The sequence below is a fragment of the Taudactylus pleione genome, unplaced genomic scaffold, assembly GCF_031769625.1.
Source record: "Taudactylus pleione unplaced genomic scaffold, aTauple2 ptg000363l, whole genome shotgun sequence".
Lineage (NCBI taxonomy): Eukaryota > Metazoa > Chordata > Amphibia > Anura > Myobatrachidae > Taudactylus > Taudactylus pleione.
The window spans coordinates 1662064-1682709 of NW_028284764.1; the positions used below are offsets into that span (position 1 = coordinate 1662064).

General features: G+C 45.1%; 1 protein-coding gene across 5 annotated transcripts in view; it reads left to right on the plus strand.

Annotated features, from left to right (window-relative positions):
* The window catches only part of CDC42BPA (CDC42 binding protein kinase alpha), a 289477-nt gene that overhangs the window by 52458 nt on the left and 216373 nt on the right, over positions 1 to 20646 (plus strand). For all 5 annotated transcript variants that reach the window (XM_088444439.1, XM_088444443.1, XM_088444441.1 and 2 more), the window contains exon 2: positions 7801 to 7892. In XM_088444439.1, the coding sequence (XP_088300565.1) occupies positions 7801 to 7892 (92 nt within the window). The remainder of the gene's footprint in view (positions 1 to 7800; positions 7893 to 20646) is intronic.

Sequence of the window (20646 nt, forward strand, 5' to 3'; positions counted from 1 at the left end):
GAGCCGTTCGTAAGCGGCCGCTCGTTCGCTCCGAGCGATGTTTGCCCAACTGCGCATGCGTACGGATCGTAATACGCATGCGCGAACCAGTCAGTGCGGCCGAAAATCGTTTGTTCGCTAAATAGCGAATGCCTGCTAATATGAGTGACAGGAAGAGGCGTATGTGGGTGGTAACAGGGGAAGGTGCTTGAAAACAGGGAGTGGAAATCAGAACGCAGGCGTGCTTAAAGGTCAAAACGGGCGTTTTAAGGGTGTGCATAATTACTACTGGAGCGTCATTGACCACGTCCCTGGGTTATTTTAAAGCCAGAACTGCTCGCAAATTTGTGGTAGCAAACACCAGCCACAAGAATAGCGAGCAGTTCATACGCTGTTCGATGTACTCGATTAATCTAATAAATAGCGGACATGACATATGGTGCGAGCGGCCAGGGGGCGTCTTTTTCAAAATTACAACCGCAAGTTTTGTTCGCACGTTCAGACATAGAGACGTCAACAGACCGCAAAGAGCGAACGGTTCATTTGAATAGCCACCCCTTTTGGTTGAACGAACGACCGCAAATAGCGACCGGCTCTGAATCAGGCCCTTAGTGTGTTATTAGTACCTAGGGCAGAGGTTCCCAAACTCCGCCATTACAGTCCAGGTTTTAAGGATATCCAAGCTTGAGTCCAGATGTTTAAATCTAATTGACTGAGGTACTAATTAAGTTACCTGTGCTCAAGCATGGATATCCTTAAAGCGTGGACTGTTGTGGTGGAGTTTGGGAACCTCTACCCTAGGGAATTGATAGGTTGCACGGTTGTGAATATTAGGTCAGCACATAAAATGGCTGCTTAGAAGTACCTCAGTGATCTCACTAGTGTCTCGTGAATTGGGAGGCTACCAATGAATGTTAGCATAGACAACAAATTGGCATAGCCCATTATGGCTAATGTTTAATAAGAGACAAATTCTTAAAGGTTTTCTTTTAATATTGGGTAGCTTAGACTGTGTAGTATTGTAAATCGAGCCTAGTGATGTTGACAGTGAGATATACCATAGGATTACTATATATTATATAGAGAGTGTTTGTACTAAACGAGTCCGCTTATACCCTGTGGTCTCCCATTTCCTCCTTTGCTTTACCTCAGGTTATATGCGGTTAGCGGTTGTTAAATATGTCACTTATTTTTAGCAGAAGCCCTGATTGTTTCACCACAGTGTGTCCCCGACACACATTCTAGCTGGTCTCTCTAGTTTTCATGCTGGTAATTCCCACTTCATCGCGGACAGCAGCCAAAATAAAAACATCACACTGACTATACACGTATCTCCGGAGCATGTGTGTGGGGGCCTTCCCATCAGCAGCTCCAGTAAAGAAAATATTTCCTTCGTGTAAATAGCGTGAATAGTAGAAGCAAGTGAAATGATGCTTTGTCAATTTCACTGACCTTGTCATTTATTTTTTTCTAAAATTTATAAAGATGTTTGTAGACTAAGGGGCATATGTATCAAAGGGGGGAATTCAATTCAGCGCGGTATTGAATAGCGACGGGAGGGACTCTCGAAGCTATTCAATACACAGCGCTGTTTGGGCGCGCAAAGGATTTCTTCTCGCACCCCCCTGGGGATGTGAAGAGAAATCCGACCAAAGTGCTGAGCGCGCGGCTGTTTTTCTACATAGCGGGGCGCTAACAGCCGCATGCCCGGCACTTTGGTCAGAGAATGCCGGTTGCCGCGCCTTAACACCCTTGTTAAGGCGCGATAACCGGCATTCTCCGACCACAGAGCGAGCTCCCGGCGCTTTTCAATTCGCGTTGAATTGAATCGCCCCCAAAGCTTGATGTGAGATAAAATTGTGAAATATATATCACCAATTAATCAGCTCCAAACTATCATTTCTTAAACACAGCCTGCAAAATGTAAGTTAGAAGCGGATTGGTTGGTGATATATATCTCGCAATTTTATCTCGCATCAAGCTTTGATACATATGCCCCTCAATGTGAAAGAAACTTTTTATAATAATGCGATTTAACAGTACGTATACTCTTGATATACTCCGTATTAATGTTTCCTATGCAGCTGAGCGCTCACTCTTCTCCTGATTGCCACTTCAGGATCAGAGTGGCTGATGGTCAATAGTATTGTGTTATCCGTACACGCGGCAAACTGTGTGTTTGTGAGGGATCATCGGCCAGTCTCTGGCCACACAGGGTTATTTTTAAGCTGGCTACACACTAGACGGTTTTTTTTTCAACGATTTGTCGTTTTCCGACGGATCGGAACATCAAAACGTTGAAATTGTCCAGTGTGTAACGCTAATGGTGCATACACACGCTACGATCTGTACCACCAATGACTTGAAAGATATCTTTCAGTGAAGTCATCCTGCCACATCTCTGACCAGGCAAAGTTGCCGATATCGTCCAAGTTGGCCTGCATGCATGGACGATGAAAGCTGTCGCTCATCTGGGAACGCGCATCGTTCTTCGTTGTCAGGTTGGTGACTGCAAAAAAAAAGTTAACGAGATGAACGATATAGTTATCGTTCCTGAAAGTTGTATGCACCATATGCGCGCTCCCGTGTCGTCATCCGTCGCATCCTCAGATCTGGCGAACATGCTGCTCAATCTGAGGATGTGACTGACGACCCCACGCATTTGGAGGCAGTGGGGGAACAGCATATCGTGCCGTCGTTCACCAGATCATGTGGTGTGTTTGGACTGCAGGCTATGTCGCATCCTGCTTCTAGTGTGCATAGGATAAAATTGTTCCCTTGTGCTAAACCCTTACCACTGATATCTTCACTCCTTGTTGCTCCCGAAACTGTTAAACACACATAACCGTGATCCTATTAGTATCTGTTTACATTAAGTAATTTAGATTTTGCTTTTAATTAGATTATCCTGTGCACTGAAATGTATTAAAAGTGATCACAAATACGCTGACCTATTACCGAATCCTCTGACGTGAGTCAGCCATGTGCTAAAAAACTTACTAAAATAATATATTCTGGCTGTAATCTCAGTTTTTTGTTTCCTCTAGATAGCATGGTAAGGAAGCGTGCATCTGATTTGTGATTTTTCTCATCTCTCTTCCTACAAATCCTTATGGGGTCTATTCTTAAAGAAAACTATTTTGGGATGGTATAATATGGTAGTTTATCGCATCATGGGCCTGATTCAGAGCCGTTCGCTATTTGCGGTCGTTCGTTCAAAAACAAGGGGTGGCTATTCAAATGATCCGTTCGCAAATTGCAGTCTGTTCCCACCTCTAAGTCTGAACGAGCGAGCAAAACATACGCTCGTTTTTTTGATAAAAACGCCCCCTGGCCGCACGCACCATACGTCATGTCCGCTATTTATTAGATTAATCGAGTACATCGTACAGCGTATGAACTGCTCGCTATTCTTGTGGTTGGTGTTTTCAACCGCTATTTTGCGAGCAGTTCTGAGTTAAAAAAAACCAAGTGACGTGGTCAATGACGCTGCTGTATTAATTATGCACTCCCTTAAAACGCCCGTTTTGACCTTTAAGCACGCCTGCGTTCGGATCTCCACTCCCCGTTTTCAAGCACCTTCCCCTGTTACCACCCACATACGCCTCATTCTGTCACTCAAAATAGCAGGCATTCGCTATATTGCGTACCAACGATTTTCGGCCGCACTGACTGGTTCGCGCATGCGTACTAAAAACCGTACGCATGCGCAGATGTGCGAACATCGCTCGGAACGAGCGTACTGCCGCCAGCGAGTGGCTCTGAATGAGGGCCCATATCAGTGCTATATATAATCCAAGTAGTGGATTATATATCTTTACCTTTTTATTGATGGCTTCTGATAAGCGATCCAGCCAACCACTGGTTTGGTAAAAGTACAGAAAACATTGTGTATATACGCATATGTGCCTCAGACAGGGGTCCCCGGGAACCTCTCTCTGCCCGAGTGTCCCGGTCACACGGGGAGCAGGGACAGATGGCGGAAAACATACAGGGTAACTCACCCCTGGGCATCCTTTCATTGCGAGTAGCCCACTTATTTTTAATTTTTTTTTTGAGAAGAGAAACTGAAAGCTGTGCGATATTTAAGCTTATTAGGGACACCACTGGAGAAATCTGATTTCTCCACAGTAATCCCTTCTCTGAATGGGAAGAAGCAGTGAAAAACTCTTTGTTATCCATGAAAAACGGTATCTCTTTTTTCAAAGTTTCTGGAGGGTTGACAAATATGTCTGCCAGACAGTCAGCCAGCTACACAAACACATGCTCAACCTCTCTCAGTATGTCATGTGATGGATGATGGAGAAAAAGGAGGATAAAATGATAAATATTCCAGTGCCACCTGAAGAAATTAGTCAAAGACAAATGGTAAATGCCAACATTCTTCGTGTAGCCTGCCACAATGATTAATGTTAAAAAGGGTATTGCTGCTTAAACTCAATATTAATAACAAAAAAAAAAAACGCTTTAACCCAATATTAATGACAAAAAAATCAAACGCAAAAGTTTTATGAGCTCTGTCGCGTTATAGGTTTGTTCTATTATAAAAATACATTTCAATTGTTCATCAATTTACACATTTAGGGCCGAATTCAATTATCCTCGAAGTGAGGATTGTGCGCGGTGATGTGCCCAGGGCTATTCATTCTCACCCCGCAGGCTGCACTTATCATGGATTTCTGTTCACCTCCTCCTGAGGCTTCAACAGAAACCCGCATTAAATAGGGCTTTCTGCGAACGCGTCAACCCATTACTTTGGGTACTTATCCTGGAATCCATGGGTTAACGAGTGTTAGACGCGCAAATTTTAATAGCTCCAGACCTAAAAGAGTGAGGGTACAACCCTTTTCCTCGTGCTGTAAGATAACGAGGCTAATTTAATCCGGCGCATAGTAACACTGATATCTGAATGATACCATTCATGATAGGAAGAGCTGTGTACCGCAGCGTGCTGACTGGCTGTTCCTGGTAAGTAGGGCACCCTAAATATGGCTATTTTCCCTCTAGTGCTCAGAGCTACATAAAGAGAGTTGTCTGCAGTTTCCATGGCAACAGAAACGTTACCACAGCATGGCTCTGTGCCTACTAATGGGAGATCTGTTATTATTATTATTAGTATAATTAACTTGTATTAATAAAAGGTGGCATTTCAGTCTTTTGTTATAATGTAATTAATAGATCAAAGGTTCCGCTGTCTTCATAATAAACCATTGCCCTGGGCATCAATCGGATCTTCTTTCACTTGCTAAACTGCTGTAAAAAAAAAAACAGCTGGAACTTGGGCGCTGTGTTTGCAAATAGCACACTTTTACTAAATAAGCCCCATTGCGAGCAGTCAGAGATTTCTTTCTTTCCAGATAAATTACAATTGATTTTGAGGCAGTCGGGTGAAATTGCCCACTGCCGGCTGTGTAGCTGGTCGTAGTGGCACCTTCTGCAATAATGCAAAGCTGATCTACCTGACATTGCAGTGTGTGCGATACCATAATGCCCGATAACCTGATATGACATCACTCCCATCATTGTCAGGCATGTTGTGCGATGCAGTCTAAAGAGCCATGTATGAGGCCATCTTGTAACCGAACTAACAGGCCCCAGTTATCCCGGAAATTCTTACCCGTGAGGCTAAATCTGTTCGGGATCTAGTCAGGTTCCCGACAGTCAGAATTTCCGATAGCGGCATCCCAACGGTCACAATCCCTACAGCTGGTGAGCATTAGGGTTAGGCAGTAGCAGGAGGGTTATAGCTGCTGGAGGGGACGGTTAGGGTTATAGCTGCAGGAGGGGACGGTTAGGGTTATAGCTGCAGGAGGGGACGGTTAGGGTTATAGCTGCAGGAGGGGACGGTTAGGGTTATAGCTGCGGGAGGGGACGGTTAAGGTTATAGCTGCGGGAAGGGGCGGTTAGGGTTATAGCTGCGGGAGGGGATGGTTAGGGTTTGGCTGCAGGAGGGGAAGGTTAGGGTTATAGTTGCGGGAAGGGGCGTTTATGGTTATAGCTGCGGGAAGGGGCGTTTATGGTTATAGCTGCGGGAGGAGATGGTTAGGGTTGGGCTGGGGGAGGGGACGGTTAGAGTTATAGCTGCGGGAGGGGACAATTAGGGTTATAGCTGCTGGAGGGGACGGTTAGGGTTATAGCTGCGGGAAGGGGCGGTTAGGGTTGGGCTGCTGGAGGGGACGGTTAGGGTTATAGCTGCTGGAGGGGACGGTTAGGGTTATAGCTGCTGGAGGGGACGGTTAGGGTTATAGCTGCTGGAGGGGGACGGTTAGGGTTATAGCTGCGGGAGGGAACGGTTAGGGATAGGCTTTAGAAGTGGTGGGTTAGGGTTAGGATTGTGGTTAGAATAGTTGACAAAATCCATCTGGATGCCGATGTCTGTATTCTGCGTTGTGACCGGTACCCCACTCATCTGTTCTTAATCTTAATTAAGTGAAAGCGTTGGCCCTGTGTGGGAGTTTGACCTGATGGAAAAAAGCGGTTTTTATAGCCAATCTGCAGAGTGAATGTTGTGATTGATGATTACTGAATAAACTTTTCAATGGAAATTTGGTTAAAAATTAAGTATCGGGTATAAATCCATTCTCTATACCACGATGTCCGGCTGCGCACTTTATTGCTCATTATGGTAGGCAATCTTCACGGATTTTCCTGCATGTCTCTGAGGCTTGAGGTACTCTCCATGCACAATGAGCTCAATTTAATTCCCTCCGTCAAATTTTAACAATCTGGACATTTGGAATATATAGTGCGTTGCTGTTTCATATTGGAATCGATGGGCAGTATTCTCAGGAATACTGTAATGCCACCAAAATGGCCGCCGTGTAGGCAAGCTTTGCAAGGTTAAGGTTACAGCAGTGGCTGATTCATAATGGCATTAATAAGCCTGTTTGGCTGCAGAAGGTTACTCGCCTCCTCCCCCTGCACCTCTGTGTCAGTCGGGGAATAAGTAAGTTAATTCATTGCCAGCCCTGTAAGTGAATGAATTGCCTAAAGGCCCCCATACATCAGCAATTGATTGTAGCAATCGTGCAATTTGCAGAATTGCCACAATCGATTGAAAAAAGGGAAAGATTTTTATACACAATCGATTGCAATCGATTGAAAAAGGGAAAGATTTTTATACACAATCGATGGCAAATTGCACGATTGCTGCAATCAATTGCTGATGTATGGGGGCCTTTACTCTCATAGTACATCCAGCCGGCTCGACAGCACCCTCCTCTTCTCACAGATACTGCTCCAAATCAGTTTAAAAAACCCTTTAAAACATGTAGAGACCCTCCTATAGTTTCCCACGATGTGTGATCTGGATGCAACATTATTGGGAAGCAGATATTGATGATGTCTTGGCTTCGTTTATCCACAAGGGTCAGCCCAGGGGAAATATTGTACATTGGAATGTTACTGGGCATACTAAAACTGTGGCAGGGCATTCTGGGATTTGCAGTCCCCCAGCAGCTGGAGGGCTACATGTTGAATGCCCCTGCAGTACAGTATTCCAGGATGAGCTGTGTCCCAGACTTTATCTGTCGTCTTGGGAATCCTATTAGTGATGGTCTGTGGGAGCAGAGCCAGCTCAGTGTTGTCTGCAGTTTGCTTTGGGTGGCTCCTGCCCCACGAGCCAATGATCAGTATTATTCCTGCTATTCCCATGGGGGCCGCTCACATACTGATGTGCAGATTGACTTAAGTGCTGATAAACTGTCCGGGATCATCTTTATTGTTGTTCCTATAAGATTTGATTTGTGGGTGACAATACAATCGGCGTCATTGGTTCTCTTCAGTTACAGTCACAATAAGATCATTTCTTTTCTTTTCCAGCAAAACCATTTGCCCTTAAAGTGAAGCAATTGCGTCTACATAAAGAAGACTTTGAAATCCTGAAAGTGATTGGAAGAGGCGCTTTTGGCGAGGTAAGGCACTTAATGGCGATCAGGAACTAAATACTTATAAGGTTAGAGGGTGACCCCAATTGGGGGAAAAAAAAATATTTGGCGCTATTAAAACTGGTTACGCTGGGAAATGCTATTTATACCACTTTCAGACAGGAAAAAGGCGAAATCCCGGTTTTTACCCTGGCATTTGCGTGTTGCGTTGTTTTGCCAGTCTCTGCCTGTACCCCCCTTCAGACAGAAGAGCAAGTTACTGGGTAAGACATTTCAACCCAGTAATTTGCTGATTAACGCAGGTATTTCTTCTGTCTGAATGGGGTCAACCCGGGTCGAAATTCCTGGGTCTTCGGCCCAGGTAATTCCTGGGTCGTAATTTCGGGATTTTCAAACCAGGTTGACCCTTTCAGACAGAAAAAGGACCCGTGTTGATCAGCAAATTATCGGGTTGAAATGTTTGACCCGGTAATTTGTTTTTCTGTCTGAAAGGGGTATTATTATAACAATTCTCGATTCCTATAATTGTCTGTTGAAAACTCAGAAACCCCTTGATACTGTACTTACAAATAGTAAGTACAAATACTTTACAAATAGGTTGCAAACAACTTCTTTTTATTTTTTCTATTTGTTTTACATTTTTACTGAACTGAATTAGGAGAGTCACTTATTCACAAACTTCTCTATGAAATGACAAACTTTGAGTTTTCAACAGGTGATTGCAGGCAGAAGTTCTTTTAAAGTATCAGAATTTATTCCAGTAATTTTGTAGTGCCCAGATTAATGAGTTTAATTAGGCAGCGTTACTTGTGATTAAAGTTACCCTTGAACATGTCGGTCTTTATACGCACGCACGTGAACGTATAAAGTATTTACATTTGACTTCCATCAGCCCCTTTGTGTGGAAAAGGGACTGAGAGGCTGCATGTAATTTGCAGGCGTGTGGTCTGCAGCGTAGTCATAGACAGAACACGGGGAGCACTAGACATAGCCGCACATTCCTCTGGCACACTACGAGGTCTAGGGATGAGCACTATTCCATCCAGACATGTGATGAATGAGGAAACACCACCATGTCATTATATGAACTATATTTCTTACACTCAGCGATTGTGTCTTCCAGATCTTGTTACTTGTTCTCATGCTCATTAAGATTGATCTGCTCAGAGAGGGGGACACTTGCCAGTGGGTGGTGTTCAGCGCGCTTAACGCTTCAGTGGCCGCTGCAAACAAGTAGGATCAAGTCAGGGCTGTTAACAAGTCAGACATATGATCTTTATTTCCCATAGCGATGTGTCTGACTGCGCATTGTGTCACGTGAGCCCGACATTACCGCTCTGCGCTGATGAGGGCCCTTCACTATCCCTGCATGGGGCTCCCCGGTTCTTTCCAGGGCCTTAAAAGGAATCCGTGTTCCCTCGTACAAAGCCAAATCAGTTGTCAGGTCCCTCCCTCCAACAAGATCAGCGTCCCATCTCCTGACATCCCCTGATTCAGACCCGGTCGCAAGCCGGCTCCGTCGTGCGCATGCGCGAGACCCAGATAGCGACAGGCAATCCGTCGCTCCGGGTCTCGCACCAAAGGAGGCGTGCTGTCGATGTTGAGTGACGGCACGCCCCCTTTGGTGGGCGGGCCGGGGGGGGTGGCTACCCAAACGGAGGCGTTCCCATGAGAATGCCTACTGTCTGGGGCCGGCCTCACTGACATCACGAGTGATGTCAGTGGAGAGATTCCGGCTCTATTAGAGCCGAAATCTCTCTGGGGCTTGCGGCAAGGAGACCCTACCACAAGGGTCTCGTCTCAAGCCCGATGGTCGCGATGGTCTTGACCATCATGACCATCATTATGGCCGCTCGCTATAGCTGCGGGTGATCACCCACAGCTATGCGAGCGGCCAGGAAACCATTCTAAAAAAAAAAAAAAAAAAAGACCGGCCCTGATTCAGAGCGAGCGCTCTGTCAGAGCGACCGGCTCTGAATCAGGCCCATAGGCCCCGGTACAGAGATGAGAGCTGATCCCGCTGCAGCCACATACAAATGTGTGTAATTGTGCAAATGTTGCAGCCGCCTGGATGTGTATGGAAACGCCCATCAGCGGGTTTGTAAATCCAAGCGACAGCATACAGAGATGATGCATCAGTTGCAGATTAGTCGATCATCCTTCTGAGTAACCCTGTGGCCGCACCGAATGACCGCGGGAACTGAGATGCTGGAGCAACACGCCTGCAATTCAGGCCCCCCCATTGCCGCCCACAAGCGGTCGCTGCCTGTCAATCACTTTGCAAGTAATACCCCACTGTGAGCGACAACAGTAATGAAACTTGATGCATGCGCAGTCAGTGCGGTTCACACATGCGCCGATTAGTTGCTAGACTCTACAAAACATCGGCAATGCGTCTATCTTTGTGTCGCTGTGAACAATCTCTGCGAGTACATGTGAATATACACTGGACAAGCAAGAAATAAAGTTCGAATGAGGCAAAGCTGCTCAGACCCTGATCAAATGCCCTGAAAATATAATAACCATTTTCATTACTTTTCATTGTATATGAGAACTGATTCTTTTTACTCTGAAAATTGTTTATATGTTGCTTACTACACGCTACCATATTTCTATAAAATCCCTTTGCACGTCCCAACTGAGTAACATGGTAAAATAGGGCTGCCTCCGCTATTGGTAAGTGTTTGGTGTATGTGGTGCGATCCTCATATCTGTGTATGTGTTTTTGAATTTAATCTGTGTGGATACCTTCAAAATGAGTCACGTGGTACAAGTGGATGAGGCTTTTCCTAATATACCGGCAGACAATCTCGGGTGAGCGTAAAGGGCAGCTCCGGACACGCAAAGGGACACGCTGAAGGCTTTACGTTATCGCTGACCGCAACAACATTCAGCCCATCGTGACAAGAGAGATTCAAATAATTGTCGGACTGTCAGCCCATGCGCATGACGCATTTATCTCCGTCAGATACCTAAACCCATATCACGAGGAGCTTTAAAGTGTTTAGTTTAATTAAGTTTGTTATAATTCGCCCATGTGAAATTAAATTCAAAGGGTAAGTTTTATCTAGCATCTGACAATAGCATGAGAAGAGTAACTTGTTTTCTGCCGCTTTGTGATTTGAAACAAAGAGTTTATCAATGCGGCAGCAGCACATCGTCTTGTCTGCGGCAGGCCCCCGATGGCATCTGGTGAGTCCGGGTGTCCCAGTCGTGGCACTACTACGCCCTGACGCATTTATTACAGCAGGCTTAGACGGAATGGGCGGCCCGTACTTGCCTCGTTCGGCCACGCTTCCTCCTGGATTCCGGCGTCGGGATTATGATAGGCGTCGGCATTTCGACGCCTATCATGAATCCTTTGCCGGCATTCAGCAGTCGGTATTGTGACCGGCGGCCTTCCATAGAGCTTTATTGATGATATCACTGCCGATTGTGCCGTATTGGTATTGCCACAAAACGAGCCCAATGCTTTGGAATGATCCATACTAGCTCATTGAGAACGCCATTGAGCATGTCTGTACATTCGGCCAGCAGATAATTACGATCTGCTGCCGCTGTGCGCTCGTCTGCCGATCCTGCTAATAAGCACATCTAATGCAGTGTTCTACCCAGAATTTTTTTCCAGCCGGGTGGCATCAAGAAGTAGCCGGTTGGGGGCCTTCGCAATAATAAAATGTTTTAAACCCTGAGCTTATAATAATTTAAACTTGAAATAACATTTTATATATTAATTCTCCTCTAATTAGAGGCCCAGTCATCTGATTATGATAAAGCTGCAAAGTCTGTAGGATCTGGTCCTTTTTATACAGCTCCCAGATACTGTCCCCAATTGCAGGGTTCCGGGTGGTGCACCCACAAAAAACAGCCTGGGGAGAACACTGTAATGTAAGTTGCATTAAATATCTAAAAACATAAAAACGTTCGTATTGGCTGAATTCTTCGGACACCAAACGGGCACTATTTATTACTAAGATTGGAAACTTAAATTTATTTAAATTATTAGTTAAGTAGAAACCACATTAATAATAAAAGATTTAGATTAAGAACAAAAGATAACTCTGTGCACAACCGTAGAAGGTGTTTGACAATATTACAGCCACAAAAATACAAACGCTAATAAAGTGATGGATGATGGTGTAACAATTGAATAGCGGGTAATAGAAATAATGTACAGTATCAGGAAAAGTCAATAAACAGCTGTAAAACTGAAATATTGCAATAATCCCAGCACAAGATATTAGAAGACCATTAATGTATGGGGAACGGACGTAATCTATGGAACAGTATGTTGCCATTTACATTTGTTTGCAGTTGCCTCAAACAGTCCCTCTCTGCGCGCTTGGACCCGCGAGACTCTGCTAGCGAAGCGACTAGGACGCAGCCGGAATCTATGCTGATTCATTGATATACGACAATTGTACATCTGTCAATGTGCTGCGATGCAGCGGCCGCAGCGTTCTTCTACGCCAAGTTCTGTTTACAGACTCAGGAGCACACATATATACAGGTGTCACATATCACATTACTCAGCGCAGTCTCCTATATACAGACTCAGGAGCACACAGATATACAGGTGTCACATATCACATTACTCAGCACAGTCTCCCATATACAGACTCAGGAGCACACAGATATACAGGTGTCACATATCACATTACTCAGCGCAGTCTCCCATATACAGACTCAGGAGCACACAGATATACAGGTGTCACATATCACATTACTCAGCGCAGTCTCCCATATACAGACTCAGGTGCACACAGATATACAGGTATCACATTACTCAGCGCAGTATCCCATATACAGACTCAGGAGCACACAGATATACAGGTGTCACATTACTCAGCGCAGTCTCCTATATACAGACTCAGGAGCACACATATGTACAGGTGTCACATTGCTCAGCGCAGTCTCCCATATACAGACTCAGGAGCACACAGATATACAGGTGTCACATATCACATTACTCAGTGCAGTTTCCCATATACAGACTCAGGTGCACACAGATATACAGGTATCACATTACTCAGCGCAGTATCCCATATACAGACTCAGGAGCACACAGATATACAGGTGTCACATTACTCAGCGCAGTCTCCTATATACAGACTCATGAGCACACATATGTACAGGTGTCACATTGCTCAGCGCAGTCTCCCATATACAGACTCAGGAGCACACAGATATACAGGTGTCACATATCACATTACTCAGCGCAGTCTCCCATGTACAGACTCAGGTGCACACAGATATACAGGTGTCACATATCACATTACTCAGTGTAGTCTCCCATATACAGACTCAGGAGCACACAGATATACAGGTGTCACATATGACATTACTCAGCGCAGTCTCCCATATACAGACTCAGGAGCACACAGATATACAGGTGTCACATATCACATTACTCAGCACAGTCTCCCATATACAGACTCAGGAGCTCACAGATATACAGGTGTCACATATCACATTACTCAGCGCAGTCTCCCATATACAGACTCAGGAGCACACAGATATACAGGTGTCACATATCACATTACTCAGTGCAGTTTCCCATATACAGACTCAGGTGCACACAGATATACAGGTATCACATTACTCAGCGCAGTATCCCATATACAGACTCAGGAGCACACAGATATACAGGTGTCACATTACTCAGTGTAGTCTCCCATATACAGACTCAGGAGCACACAGATATACAGGTGTCACATATGACATTACTCAGCGCAGTCTCCCATATACAGACTCTGGAGCACACAGATATACAGGTGTCACATATCACATTACTCAGCACAGTCTCCCATATACAGACTCAGGAGCACACAGATATACAGGTGTCACATTACTCAGCGCAGTCTCCCATATACAGACTCAGGAGCACACAGATATACAGGTGTCACATATCACATTACTCAGCGCAGTCTCCCATATACAGACTCACGAGCACACAGATATACAGGTGTCACATATCACATTACTCAGTGTAGTCTCCCATATACAGACTCGGGAGCACACAGATATACAGGTGTCACATATCACATTACTCAGTGCAGTTTCCCATATACAGACTCAGGTGCACACAGATATACAGGTATCACATTACTCAGCGCAGTATCCCATATACAGACTCAGGAGCACACAGATATACAGGTGTCACATTACTCAGCGCAGTCTCCTATATACAGACTCAGGAGCACACATATGTACAGGTGTCACATTGCTCAGCGCAGTCTCCCATATACAGACTCAGGAGCACACAGATATACAGGTGTCACATATCACATTACTCAGCGCAGTCTCCCATATACAGACTCAGGTGCACACAGATATACAGGTGTCACATATCACATTACTCAGTGTAGTCTCCCATATACAGACTCAGGAGCACACAGATATACAGGTGTCACATATGACATTACTCAGCGCAGTCTCCCATATACAGACTCTGGAGCACACGTATATACAGGTGTCACATATCACATTACTCAGCACAGTCTCCCATATACAGACTCAGGAGCACACAGATATACAGGTGTCACATTACTCAGCGCAGTCTCCCATATACAGACTCAGGAGCACACAGATATACTGGTGTCACATATCACATTACTCAGCGCAGTCTCCCATATACTGACTCAGGAGCACACATATGTACAGGTGTCACATTGCTCAGCGCAGTCTCCCATATACAGACTCAGGAGCACACAGATATACAGGTGTCACATATCACATTACTCAGCGCAGTCTCCCATATACAGACTCAGGAGCACACAGATATACAGGTGTCACATTACTCAGCGCAGTCTCCCATATACAGACTCAGGAGCACACAGATATACAGGTGTCACATATCACATTACTCAGCGCAGTCTCCCATATACAGACCTAGGAGCACACAGTTATACAGGTGTCACATTACTCAGCGCAGTCTCCCATATACAGACTCAGGAGCACACAGATATACAGGTGTCACATAACACATTACTCAGCGCAGTCTCCCATATACAGACTCAGGTGCACACAGATATACAGGTGTCACATATCACATTACTCAGCGCAGTCTCCCATATACAGACTCAGGAGCACACAGATATACAGGTGTCACATATCACATTACTCAGCGCAGTCTCCTATATACAGACTCAGGAGCACACAGATATACAGGTATCACATATCACATTACTCAGCACAGTGTCCCATATACAGACTCAGGAGCACACAGACATACAGGTGTCACATATCACATTACTCAGCGCAGTCTTCCATATACAGACTCAGGAGCACACATATATACAGGTGTCACATATCACATTACTCAGTGCAGTCTCCCATATACAGACTCAGGAGCACACATATGTACAGGTGTCACATTGCTCAGCGCAGTCTCCCATATACAGACTCAGGAGCACACAGATATACAGGTGTCACATATCACATTACTCAGCGCAGTCTCCCATATACTGACTCAGGAGCACACATATGTACAGGTGTCACATATCACATTACTCAGCACAGTCTCCCATATACAGACTCAGGAGCACACAGATATACAGGTGTCACATTACTCAGCGCAGTCTCCCATATACAGACTCAGGAGCACACAGATATACTGGTGTCACATATCACATTACTCAGCGCAGTCTCCCATATACTGACTCAGGAGCACACATATGTACAGGTGTCACATTGCTCAGCACAGTCTCCCATATACAGACTCAGGAGCACACAGATATACAGGTGTCACATATCACATTACTCAGCGCAGTCTCCCATATACAGACTCAGGAGCACACAGATATACAGGTGTCACATTACTCAGCGCAGTCTCCCATATACAGACTCAGGAGCACACAGATATACAGGTGTCACATATCACATTACTCAGCGCAGTCTCCCATATACAGACCTAGGAGCACACAGTTATACAGTTGTCACATTACTCAGCGCAGTCTCCCATATACAGACTCAGGAGCACACAGATATACAGGTGTCACATATCACATTACTCAGCACAGTCTCCCATATACAGACTCAGGAGCACACAGATATACAGGTATCACATATCACATTACTCAGCACAGTGTCCCATATACAGACTCAGGAGCACACAGACATACAGGTGTCACATATCACATTACTCAGCGCAGTCTTCCATATACAGACTCAGGAGCACACATATATACAGGTGTCACATATCACATTACTCAGTGCAGTCTCCCATATACAGACTCAGGAGCACACATATGTACAGGTGTCACATTGCTCAGCGCAGTCTCCCATATACAGACTCAGGAGCACACAGATATACAGGTGTCACATATCACATTACTCAGTGCAGTCTCCCATATACAGACTCAGGTGCACACAGATATACAGGTATCACATTACTCAGCGCAGTCTCCCATATACAGACTCAGGAGCACACAAATATACAGGTGTCACATATCACATTACTCAGCTCAGTCTTCCATATACAGACTCAGGAGCACACAGATAAACAGGTGTCACATTACTCAGCACAGTCTCCCATATACAGACTCAGGAGCACACAGATATACAGGTGTCACATATCACATTACTCAGCGCAGTCTCCTATATACAGACTCGGGAGCACACAGCTATACAGGTGTCACATTACTCAGCGCAGTCTCCCATATACAGACTCAGGAGCACACAGATATACAGGTGTCACATATCACATTACTCAGCACAGTCTCCCATATACAGACTCAGGAGCACACATATGTACAGGTGTCACATTGCTCAGCGCAGTCTCCCATATACAGAGTCAGGAGCACACAGATATACAGGTGTCACATATCACATTACTCAGTGCAGTCTCCCATATACAGACTCAGGTGCACACAGATATACAGGTATCACATTACTCAGCGCAGTCTCCCATATACAGACTCAGGAGCACACAGATATACAGGTGTCACATATCACATTACTCAGCGCAGTCTCCCATATACAGACTCACGAGCACACAGATATACAGGTGTCACATATCACATTACTCAGTGTAGTCTCCCATATACAGACTCAGGAGCACACAGATATACAGGTGTCACATATCACATTACTCAGTGCAGTCTCCCATATACAGACTCAGGAGCACACAGATATACAGGTGTCACATATCACATTACTCAGTGCAGTTTCCCATATACAGACTCAGGTGCACACAGATATACAGGTATCACATTACTCAGCGCAGTATCCCATATACAGACTCAGGAGCACACAGATATGCAGGTGTCACATTACTCAGCGCAGTCTCCTATATACAGACTCAGGAGCACACATATGTACAGGTGTCACATTGCTCAGCGCAGTCTCCCATATACAGACTCAGGAGCACACAGATATACAGGTGTCACATATCACATTACTCAGCGCAGTCTCCCATATACAGACTCAGGTGCACACAGATATACAGGTGTCACATATCACATTACTCAGTGCAGTCTCCCATATACAGACTCAGGAGCACACAGATATACAGGTGTCACATTACTCAGCGCAGTCTCCCATATACAGACTCAGGAGCACACAGATATACAGGTGTCACATATCACATTACTCAGCGCAGTCTCCCATATACAGACCTAGGAGCACACAGTTATACAGGTGTCACATTACTCAGCGCAGTCTCCTATATACAGACTCAGGAGCACACAGATATACAGGTATCACATATCACATTACTCAGCACAGTGTCCCATATACAGACTCAGGAGCACACAGACATACAGGTGTCACATATCACATTACTCAGCGCAGTCTTCCATATACAGACTCAGGAGCACACATATATACAGGTGTCACATATCACATTACTCAGTGCAGTCTCCCATATACAGACTCAGGAGCACACATATGTACAGGTGTCACATTGCTCAGCGCAGTCTCCCATATACAGACTCAGGAGCACACAGATATACAGGTGTCACATATCACATTACTCAGTGCAGTCTCCCATATACAGACTCAGGTGCACACAGATATACAGGTATCACATTACTCAGCGCAGTCTCCCATATACAGACTCAGGAGCACACAGATATACAGGTGTCACATATCACATTACTCAGCTCAGTCTTCCATATACAGACTCAGGAGCACACAGATATACAGGTGTCACATTACTCAGCACAGTCTCCCATATACAGACTCAGGAGCACACAGATATACAGGTGTCACATATCACATTACTCAGCGCAGTCTCCCATATACTGACTCAGGAGCACACATATGTACAGGTGTCACATTGCTCAGCGCAGTCTCCCATATACAGACTCAGGAGCACACAGATATACAGGTGTCACATATCACATTACTCAGCGCAGTCTCCCATATACAGACTCAGGAGCACACAGATATACAGGTGTCACATTACTCAGCGCAGTCTCCCATATACAAACTCAGGAGCACACAGATATACAGGTGTCACATATCACATTACTCAGCGCAGTCTCCCATATACAGACCTAGGAGCACACAGTTATACAGGTGTCACATATCACATTACTCAGCACAGTGTCCCATATACAGACTCAGGAGCACACAGACATACAGGTGTCACATATCACATTACTCAGCGCAGTCTTCCATATACAGACTCAGGAGCACACATATATTCAGGTGTCACATATCACATTACTCAGCACAGTGTCCCATATACAGACTCAGGAGCACACAGACATACAGGTGTCACATATCACATTACTCAGCGCAGTCTTCCATATACAGACTCAGGAGCACACATATATTCAGGTGTCACATATCACATTACTCAGTGCAGTCTCCCATATACAGACTCAGGAGCACACATATGTACAGGTGTCACATTGCTCAGCGCAGTCTCCCATATACAGACTCAGGAGCACACAGATATACAGGTGTCACATATCACATTACTCAGCGCAGTCTCCCATATACTGACTCAGGAGCACACATATGTACAGGTGTCACATATCACATTACTCAGCACAGTCTCCCATATACAGACTCAGGAGCACACAGATATACAGGTGTCACATTACTCAGCGCAGTCTCCCATATACAGACTCAGGAGCACACAGATATACAGGTGTCACATATCACATTACTCAGCGCAGTCTCCCATATACAGACCTAGGAGCACACAGTTATACAGGTGTCACATTACTCAGCGCAGTCTCCCATATACAGACTCAGGAGCACACAGATATACAGGTGTCACATAACACATTACTCAGCGCAGTCTCCCATATACAGACTCAGGTGCACACAGATATACAGGTGTCACATATCACATTACTCAGCGCAGTCTCCCATATACAGACTCAGGAGCACACAGATATACAGGTGTCACATATCACATTACTCAGCACAGTGTCCCATATACAGACTCAGGAGCACACAGACATACAGGTGTCACATATCACATTACTCAGCGCAGTCTTCCATATACAGACTCAGGAGCACACATATATACAGGTGTCACATATCACATTACTCAGTGCAGTCTCCCATATACAGACTCAGGAGCACACATATGTACAGGTGTCACATTGCTCAGCGCAGTCTCCCATATACAGACTCAGGAGCACACAGATATACAGGTGTCACATATCACATTACTCAGTGCAGTCTCCCATATACAGACTCAGGTGCACACAGATATACAGGTATCACATTACTCAGCGCAGTCTCCCATATACAGACTCAGGAGCACACAGATATACAGGTGTCACATATCACATTACTCAGCTCAGTCTTCCATATACAGACTCAGGAGCACACAGATATACAGGTGTCACATTACTCAGCACAGTCTCCCATATACAGACTCAGGAGCACACAGATATACAGGTGTCACATATCACATTACTCAGCGCAGTCTCCTATATACAGACTCGGGAGCACACAGCTATACAGGTGTCACATTACTCAGCGCAGTCTCCCATATACAGACTCAGGAGCACACAGATATACAGGTGTCACATATCACATTACTCAGCACAGTCTCCCATATACAGACTCAGGAGCACACATATGTACAGGTGTCACATTGCTCAGCGCAGTCTCCCATATACAGAGTCAGGAGCACACAGATATACAGGTGTCACATATCACATTACTCAGTGCAGTCTCCCATATACAGACTCAGGTGCACACAGATATACAGGTATCACATTACTCAGCGCAGTCTCCCATATACAGACTCAGGAGCACACAGATATACAGGTGTCACATATCACATTACTCAGCGCAGTCTCCCATATACAGACTCACGAGCACACAGATATACAGGTGTCACATATCACATTACTCAGTGTAGTCTCCCATATACAGACTCAGGAGCACACAGATATACAGGTGTCACATATCACATTACTCAGTGCAGTCTCCCATATACAGACTCAGGAGCACACAGATATACAGGTGTCACATATCACATTACTCAGTGCAGTTTCCCATATACAGACTCAGGTGCACACAGATATACAGGTATCACATTACTCAGCGCAGTATCCCATATACAGACTCAGGAGCACACAGATATACAGGTGTCACATTACTCAGCGCAGTCTCCTATATACAGACTCAGGAGCACACATATGTACAGGTGTCACATTGCTCAGCGCAGTCTCCCATATACAGACTCAGGAGCACACAGATATACAGGTGTCACATATCACATTACTCAGCGCAGTCTCCCATATACAGACTCAGGTGCACACAGATATACAGGTGTCACATATCACATTACTCAGTGCAGTCTCCC